At 39.0% G+C, this 9,363-nt stretch overlaps 1 protein-coding gene and 1 long non-coding RNA gene across 2 annotated transcripts in view; both read left to right on the forward strand.

The window, feature by feature from the left end:
- The window catches only part of LOC109956234 (uncharacterized), a 21,514-nt gene extending 13,659 nt beyond the window's left edge, over positions 1-7,855 (forward strand). The window contains exon 3 of the long non-coding RNA XR_002274383.1: positions 7,513-7,855. This is a non-coding gene — a long non-coding RNA (uncharacterized LOC109956234). The remainder of the gene's footprint in view (positions 1-7,512) is intronic.
- Positions 7,856-7,872: 17 nt separating this feature from the next.
- The window catches only part of LOC109956236 (retinoic acid receptor gamma-A-like), an 18,868-nt gene continuing 17,377 nt past the window's right edge, over positions 7,873-9,363 (forward strand). The window contains exon 1 of the mRNA XM_020593196.1: positions 7,873-7,896. Coding sequence (XP_020448852.1) covers positions 7,884-7,896 — 13 coding nt within the window. The 5' untranslated portion in view covers positions 7,873-7,883. The remainder of the gene's footprint in view (positions 7,897-9,363) is intronic.

Consider the following 9,363-nt stretch of genomic DNA (forward strand, 5'->3'; position numbering starts at 1 on the left):
TTAAAGAAAAACTCCATCATCTTCTTTGCTTGGTCTTATCAGCAGAGTTAGATTTTGTAGGGCAGTTGTTCTCTTTGTTGCTACATAATTGGAAACATCCATAACAAAGAAACAAGCATTTGCTGCAGGTTATTGAGAAGCAGAGAACACAAATGTTTTCTTATCCTGCAGAATTAGCTACATATTGTCCACATATTTACTGTATTTACAGAGATTCTGGTAAGAGTCATGTGCTGGCTGTGGTTTGGCTTGATGTGCCCAATTGACTTCAGAGATTTGGAAGCGACCACTAATACTCAGTGTTGCTTTCACTGCACTTTTTCCAAACTCAAGGCTGAATGTGTCTCAGTGTGTCTAAAAAGCTTCTCAGTGTGTTTAATCATGGCCCGAGGCTGCTCTTCAATACAGGCTACAAGTCTTTAAAACACAGTTCTGTGGAGGAACAACAAAAAACACACTGAATGCGGGGTAGTCTTTAGAATCACTCTTCACTTTAATACTAAATGAAAAGCTGCCTACCAAGTGCCTCAATTAGGCCTGACCGATGGCCAGGCTGCTGAGCCTGGAGCGACAGGGGCTGACCCTGGCTCCGACCTGGAGACCCTGAGGAGCCCACAGGGGTAGCTCCAGATAATGACAACATTATGTGTTTTATGAAACATTACTGTCATCAGCATCATTCCCATTAGTACTGCAAAATTTATGCTCAAGAGTAAACTATAAGTTAGACAGTAGTGAAGTGACACTGTAATGAACGAGTGGGGTTTTGTGGAGTGTACATGTGGTGACTTCACAGCACAGTCATCTGTTGAATGTTTTCTCAGTTGTTCGGTCCGCAATATTTGAGAATATAGCTAAATATTTTCATCACATATAAATGTCATCATATATATGTAAAACTACTTGAAAAACACATGTCTTATAGTGGATTCAAACCCTGTTTGTCTAGGAGAAAGTCCTGTGCTTTATGTACCTCTCTATTTGCCTAACAATGATGCTTGCTTCTAAATACTTTGTCACTTAATTAGTTCCTTTGCTCATGTCATAATTACCACAGTCACTAGAGGTCACCAAACCATAATACGCAACAGTACTTAACTGTTGGTCATAAGAACTTGCTGCCACAGCCTACTTAGTCGTTTATTACAGGAGAGTCTCAGACTGATATTACGTACCTTTGGACCACAGGAACTTTTTCCTAGTTTGTAGAAGTTTTGGACAAAGTACCCCCTTTTTTCTATGTCTGCACTGAACTGGAACTGAGAATGATAATAGTTCTTAGAATGCTCCTACTTCAAGGCTGGTACTATCCAAGCACAACAGGAGCCATGAGTTACGTACATGTAGTTGATTGCAGCACCACTAACTGTCACTTTTAAAAACTTTGTATAACCATCACATTGGGAGCTGCAGCCTGCCAGCAGAAACCTCTGCAGAGGGTTAATAGCTAAGCAACATATAAATAAAATACTTACAGGTAATGTAATGTTCCTATGTGTTAACCGTTGTGAGCTTGTTGGCTAATGGCTAACAGTCAGGTGACATAGTGTTACTTCACTTCATGGTCCCTACGGTCGGTGCAAATAGAAACAGAAAAATGCCTGTGGAAGGTAATTCTTGGGGGAGCTCCCTAGTGGGGCAGTCCCTAGAACTAAGTTGGTCCAAGAGTACCTATTATACCAAATAAGAACTATCTTGGACTGCTCTGGCTGCCCTAGCTCGCTTTGCAGTTGAAGGTGGTTGAAAAGTTGCTAGAGAAATTCATTTAGCGTTGTAAAAGAAAAGAAAAGAAAAAAGTTTACATATTGAAAAATGTGTATGTAGTGTTTGCAGTTAAGTGAAAAGTGTTTATCTTTTAAAAACAGGAAATGGCTTGGATTTCCATGCTGAGGGAACCAATTATAGTGTGTCAGCAATTGGGAAAAACTGTAACACATTAAATCTGATCTCTCTCTTGGCAACAAAGAAACTAAATGTGTTTCTCAGAAATGTGGAGCTGTTGCCTTCAGGTTGACACGTCACAGTGACCAAACATATTATCAGTGTTGTCCTCCTCAAACTTCCAACACAGTTTTTCTACGTAGCCTCTAAAAGACACTGTTTACTGGAAGTTATTTTAAATAAGACAAATGTCTGGCGATCATCCTGAAAGCTTGGAAAATTGATTTCAAATGTTGTTTTGATGCCTAATATATGCATCTGGGCGTACATTGCTGACTAAGATAACAACATAATTGCTTGCATGAATTGAAAATATGTGTTTATCACAGCTAAAAACATTTTGTGGTTATAAAATTGCTGTCAGACTCTGATGTTTTATGGCCCAGCAATATTTTTATTCCATTAAATACATTTCTACATGTCAGTTTGACATAAAATATATTATGGTCATTTGTTTAAAAAAAAACTCATTATGTTGTTTGTTGTGGTTTGCCTCTTTAATGGTTTCTGTGTATATGTGCATTTTCTACACAGCTATTTGACTGTGGTTTTATGATTTACAGTTAATTGTCACGATTTCCCTTGCAATTTGGCTGTTATGGGGGGGTTAAGTTCAGTTTACTCTGCAGCTCTGTAGGCTTCATACATATGAGACTATGTGGTTTCAAAACACTGTCTTTAAAGATGCATTAACTAAAACATTGTCTGATAAATCATGTGACAATGGGATAGGATGAAGTCCATCTCAGTTATTTTACCCCCTGCATGACATTATGGTGCCGACAATACTTCTTTTGTTATTCTAGCTTCTCTATGCTCTGTTTTCATGAATTGATCCATACATTAGCAGTCATTTCAAACAGCCAGGAGGAGCTCTCAGTAGCTACATGTCCGAAATGGTGCCTGCCAGAATCAAGACATTATGTTGTTTTACACACCGACAGTGGGGCAAAGAAAGAGCAAAAACCAGGGTTGACACCAGTTTGGCTTTTTGAGATGGAGCATGTTAAAAGCAGCCAAAGGACTCAAATTTGATTCAGCTGTGGTGTTCTTCTTCTGGATGTGTTAGTAGCTAAAGCTAATGTGTTTGTTTTGGTAACACTGGCGACCCAGCACATACCTTTGTATTGAAATAATATGATTTTTATTTTAGAGTAATTCAAGCTTTGTGCAATGTTAGTGCTTTGTGTCACATTAGTAGCACTTGACTGTCACATTTACTCGTTAGTTAAGCGACACTAACTTCAAATTGGAGGCTGCCTTTTGCACAGTTTATCACAACCAGTCATTGGCTCATTGTTGTGAGTCTCACTTGGCCCTCTAGCAGTTGAAAAGAGCAGCAAATGTTTGTCCTCTTGAAACATAACCTGAACAAAACAATAAACCTTCTTCTGTTCTGCAAGGCAAAAGTGGCTCAGCACAAAAAGCAGAAATATTTGTTTGATTTATTACACTGACAATAGAAAACAGATTTCAGAAGAAAAGAGAAAGAACAACAGATAAGCCAAGCTCATGTTGACAAATGAACCACATCAGATAACCAGACCAGCAATTTCAAAAGAAGAAAGCCTGGGGCTCTTACCACTGAATACCTGGCATCACTTTGGCCAAAACCCACACACTGGAAGTTTGGAAACAGAAAGATGACTAAATTATTGAGAAGAGGAAAAACATCGTGTTTGCCTTCTATTTACTGATGGAGAAAAAAGTATGAAAAATTAAGGTGAAGTTTATGTTGGCCCATTCTCAGTCCAAAAGATTGTTTTTCATCAAACAAACAGTTTGTGTTTTCACATTTACACATAAGCAGGGTGAACACACTTTTAAAAAAACACCATCATGCAATCCATCTGATATATTCACACTGATGACTCAACAACCACATGATCACACAAACTATATGACATCATTACAGCAATGTGATGTGAACTTGATCTGGCTCAGTCATCCAGGAGCTAAAGTGTGACCGTCTAAGATTATGTTTGCATGATGCACTGATGTTTATGGTGAGGTTGGTCAAGAGAAATGATTATAAATATTTTTATAAACACGCCTAGATCTAACCTCATTTCCTGGACACTTTGACTGAAGCCATTCACTGACTGACACTGAACGACATGGAGACTTCCTGTTACTGCACATTTCTCAACCTTAAAACCAAGCATTAATTATTCAGGCCTCTATTTTTTCTGAAAATGCCTCACCACATTACCTCCAAACAAATAGGACATTTTTTATAATGTGCAGAAAAACGCAACTGAATTCTCAATACAGTATAGCTGGATGGATCTAAGACCTAAACAACACTGCTTCCTGCAAAGTTTTCATTATATACAGTACATAGTGTACAGTACAGCTTTTTTTATAATCAGACAACTGATTTGTCTCCAGAGAGGAAACACCTTAAAATAATGGCTTGATGTTTTGTGTTGACAACTGGGTGCAGTAAAGTTACAAAAGCAGCTTTCTGTCACTTATAAGCCTGTCTTTGATCACTCACTTTAAATTAAAAAAACTTGTCATACTGTAAAATACAAATGTATTTTTGTATGCTTGCATTTGAGTGGAACATATGTGACAAAACGTAACAGTAAGTGAAAGGAACTGATACAGTTTGTGTGTGAAATGCTAGTCTGGACACAGGTGGTTTTGGTGTGTATACGACTTTTTAAAAAATGAACCAGCCTAGTGTAGACAGTAATGACCTGTGTGTGTGAGTGTGTAGTTTCTGTAATCGCAAGATGATTTAGGTTGGAAAAAACACACCATTCACGTTTACACCTAGCATAACAACATCCAGATGATCTTCCTAATAAACACTTTGGTTTACAACTGAAAGATGTTTTCAACTGCGATGATAAATGAAACACTGAAAGCATAGTTTGATTGGGGCTATGCGAAAGCAAGTCAACAGAATGTGGTGGCCTGCTGGAAAAGATAAGAGTGATAGAAAGCCCTGTTGTTTTTACACCAAAGCTTCTTTTAATCCCCATACTCTGAAAACCAGGGAGCATCAGTTGTGTGTGTGTGTGTGTGTGTGTGTGTGTGTGCTGGTGTATGTGTGCCTGTGTGTCAGGGGGGACCAGGACCAGGTGACCCAGTCTGACCCAATCCATCCATGTCTCATAAAAGCAGCATTGAGGCCTGGAGGCCCAAAGACACAGCACTGCTTTTGTTGGCCTACCCAAGGTGTATTCCCCCTGAAGGGAACGCCAGGGAGCAGGGGTGCGTGTGTGTCATTAGAGAGACAGAAACCATTCCCTGGCTAAGGCGCACATTATTACATAGTTTATGAAATAAGAGAAAATAAAAGTTTCCTTATTTTTCTGTATGTTTTTAGCAACCACCCTGTCCATTTTATCCTCCTCCTGCTTTACCACAGTTTGTTCTTTCTCTTATTAATCCAGTTTCCAGTGTGGATCTAATTAACAGGACCCTGTTTACTTTGTACACTTGGCCTGCCAGATGCTCTCTTTCTTTTCCTCTGTTTCCATCTGTGTTTTTTACCAGCTTTTTTCAGCTTTAGACATTTAATCTTTTCTTTTTATACATCTGGCTTTTATATTAGTGATTTCAATCTTTGAATTTGATTGGTTTGGTTGGTCAGCTGGTTAAAGATGGTTGACTGGTTTAGGAGCACTCCCTTCTTCATGCTTTCAGCTTTCAGGTGGTGTTTCAGTATGTGTGAAGGCTGATTACTTGCCCATGAACATGATTAAAGTCACAAAACATCTGTGTATGTTAACTTCTGCAGCTTACAAGTCCGGGCCTGTATATTTCTGTGTCCTTTATTTAGACAGCCATGTGTATGCATTTTACTTTAAGGGAATCATTCCACACCAGTGCATGTATGTATTTTTTTATCACCACACACTTTGTCCAACCTGTGTTTGACATTTTTTTGAACATCAAATACAAAAGTTCTTTGTGAAAACAGTTGCAGGGACTCTCCCTAACTGGCCCCTACAGTGAAGAAAAACTGCAACAGAGCCAAACGGTTACAGAAAATATATCTATATGGGAAATATGACTTTAAAAACAACACTCGCTGTGCAGACTTTGTGGCTTTTTGTGTAAATGTGCAATACGTACTGAATAGTGTGTGTGTGGAAAGAAATAGCTGCTGTAAAAACAGCTGGATGCAGAAGAATTTATGTATTATAATAATAGTAGTGCAAATGCATGGTTTTGTGCACCACATTTAAATCATTGAGTATAGACTAAATATTAGAACCGTCTCTCACTATAATACAGTTCAACAGCACCGCAAACCTAAGTCTCTAAATGACCCACAAAACCTCCCTAAAGCAGTTTCAAGAAAACATTTATAGCTGGGCTGTTGCATTAGACTGCATTCATTTGAAAACGGGATCCTGATAAACTGACAACTGAGTCTTTATAGATAAAGGTCTTATCATAGTTGTATAATTAATTAGCACAAGGTTAAGCATGCCAGCAAAGGTAATTCACTTAACTGTAGACTGAATTGTCAAAAAAATGTAAATATATTTCAAATTTTACTATGACCTGCAAGCGGCAGTCGACAAAGTACTCTGATCCTTTGCTTGAGTAAAAGTGCAATACTACAGTGTAAAAATACTTTGTTACATGTAAAATTACTGCATTGAAAATGTTACTTAAGTAAAAGTACAAAAAGTATTATCAAAACATACTTAAAGTACTAAAAGTAAAAGTATTCATTACACATTCATGTATATCAGATTATTGGATTATAATTACTGAAGTATTATTGTGTACATCACATTTGATGCTGCAGCTGATATGCTTATAATTTGAATTGGCTGTTTGTTTGTTTTTATATTTGTAAATTCATAAATCTCTCACTCTGTCTCTCACCTCCTCTGGGGGATTGATTTCCATGTCAGTGAGTCAATGAAGGCCCAAAACAACAAGACATTCTTTGGCCAAGCTCAACGTACCACAGCTCCACCACAGAATTAAGCCTCACCCACTTCATGAAATCACTGAACGGGATAATAGGGAACTATGAAGGGACGGCTGCTCTTGTTTAACTTACTGATGGTGTCTCAGAGCCACGGTGTGAGCACAGAAAAACTGAGAAAAGTTATGATCATCAGAGACCTTCAGCAAACTGGAAGCACAGAGGGTTTATGTCATGGGGCACAGTAAGAATGAATAAGTTGTGTGTGTGTCTGCTGTTGTAAAGGGTTAATTGTACCCATGTTGTGGCTGGCTGTTTTCTGGCAGGCTGGCTAGAGTCAGGTTGGCAGGGGGAACAGAGAGACCCTTTATAATACAGTACAGTCCTGCTGATTGAAATCATATGGCATTGCCCGAAATCACTGCACTACTTGGAAGACAGGCAGAGCCTTTCTGCTCTGTCAACTGTTTCTTCTACACTTTTGTTCTTCATCTTCTTTGTTTTTGTTTCTTGTCACATTCCAAGTATTGTTTTGTTCACAGAAAGTGAATGGAAGCGACCACTAATACTCAGTGAATTAAAGTGAATTAAACGTTTTAACTGATTTGGCTTTATGTGAGTTAAGCTTGCTTCCAGAGTCTAACCTTCTCTTCCTTCCTTTTCGATAGAGTCTGGACCTGCTCAGATCTTGGTCACTTGGCTCCTGGTGTTTCTCCAGCTCTTCCTTCCTCATCGGCATCTCGCTCACCTCTCTGTCACCTGATAGCAGCTGAGAGGGGCTGAATGCCACAGGCCTTTTTCACTCTCACCACAGGCCCCTGACAAAGACGCAGGAAGAGGGAACAGCAAGCTAATCAAAGAGTAGTCACCTGAACCACCAGCAGCACTTTCCATGATGGCAGCCAACAGAGAACACCAAGTGCGTCACATGACTGGCTTCCCTCGTACTATGTACCCCTTCACCTTTAACTCCATGAGGAGCCACTTGCCCTTTGACCTACTGGCCAGTAGCCACCTCTTCCCCGACCTTCCCAAAGAGATGGCTGCATTGTGTGAGTAACAAAAGTAATTCATTTTTTTTACACAATACACACAGAAAGGTGTGGAAAATTATAATACATTTTTTTACTTTCTTTGTACGTTTACTTTGCTTAAACACTTCAGTGCTCAAGAAGATCCACAAACATGCACTTGAAAATAGAATGTCATCATATCCAGACCTAAAACTTTACCCAGCTCAAAACTACAACATCACATTGAGTGCTTTTTAAAAAAATGTTTGATATAATCACAAGAGTTCAAACTGGCCAAAGGCTCAAAAAGCAAGAAATCCTAATTTATCACCCTTGCACATCACATGATAGTGTGCTGAATGTCCACATCCTGACTGGGCCTGTTTTGGAAAAGCCTTCAGGGGTCAATAGAGGTTAGTATCAGGCTTGAAATCATGCATCGGAGAGAAGAGAAGAGCAGAGAAGAGAAGAGAGAAGGAAGAAGCTTTCTCATGTGGTAAACAAGGCAGATGGCACAGAGGGCAGGCTGGAGAAAACTCCAAACATAACATGGTGGTCTTGTGTAATTTTCCACTCTCCATGGATGAAATCATTATGTCAGATCAGACAGAAACAGAAATGTCCCTAAAAGAGGGTGGGAGCTTAAGCAGAAAAACCAAATTCTCATTTCAACTTGCAGAGGCAATATGTTTGAATAAAGACTGAGTTCCCGTTTTGAGTTACAGGGAGCGCTACTGCATTTCACAATGAAGAGCGGCGGCCAGACCACAGAGAAAGTTCAGAGTGGATACAAAAACTCTAATTTACCCTTTTCTTACCCTGTCCTATACTTTCTCTTTTACTCCTCTTCCTCATGTAGCACTTCATGATCTTTCTCAGACAGTACTATTTTACTGACTCTGCATTCAGATAATTAAAAGTCTGACTCCTGCACCCCACACAGTTAGTTCCCTGTAATAAATTCATACAAGAGAGAGAAATATTAACTCAAAATCGTAGAGTTACAGTGATCAGAAAAGGAAGATATTCACTGTCACTGTCACTTATGTTCAACAAGGGTAAACCTGAAAGCATTATCCAATGTTTCTTGTTTGCCTAAATGACCGCCTGTAGCCAGTTTGCTGTCCACACCCCAAAATGAGAATGTGGAAATTTTCAGCATTCAGATGTTGAAAAGAGAGAGACAGCAAATGAAACAAATGTTGGCCTTGTGATTATGTTAATAATATTTCCTTTGCTTACAACATGTTTTCCCCCATTAAAATAGTTTTGTCATCAATTGCCATGCTTAGTATAACCCAAGCAACTCTTTTACTGCCTGTACACTGTAACATTTTCACTTTAAAGCATCGTTAGCTTAAACCCATCAGTGTGTTAATGCGGACACTACTATATCTAATTAACTGGATTAGCTTGAATCCATGTTAATCCTTATAATGATCGAAATTCTGTCGACTGCACAGTGTCCAAATCAAACACTTTACATTGGGATGTTTTGGAGGCTCC

This window comes from Monopterus albus, unplaced genomic scaffold, assembly GCF_001952655.1.
Source record: "Monopterus albus unplaced genomic scaffold, M_albus_1.0 scaffold18.1, whole genome shotgun sequence".
NCBI lineage: Eukaryota > Metazoa > Chordata > Actinopteri > Synbranchiformes > Synbranchidae > Monopterus > Monopterus albus.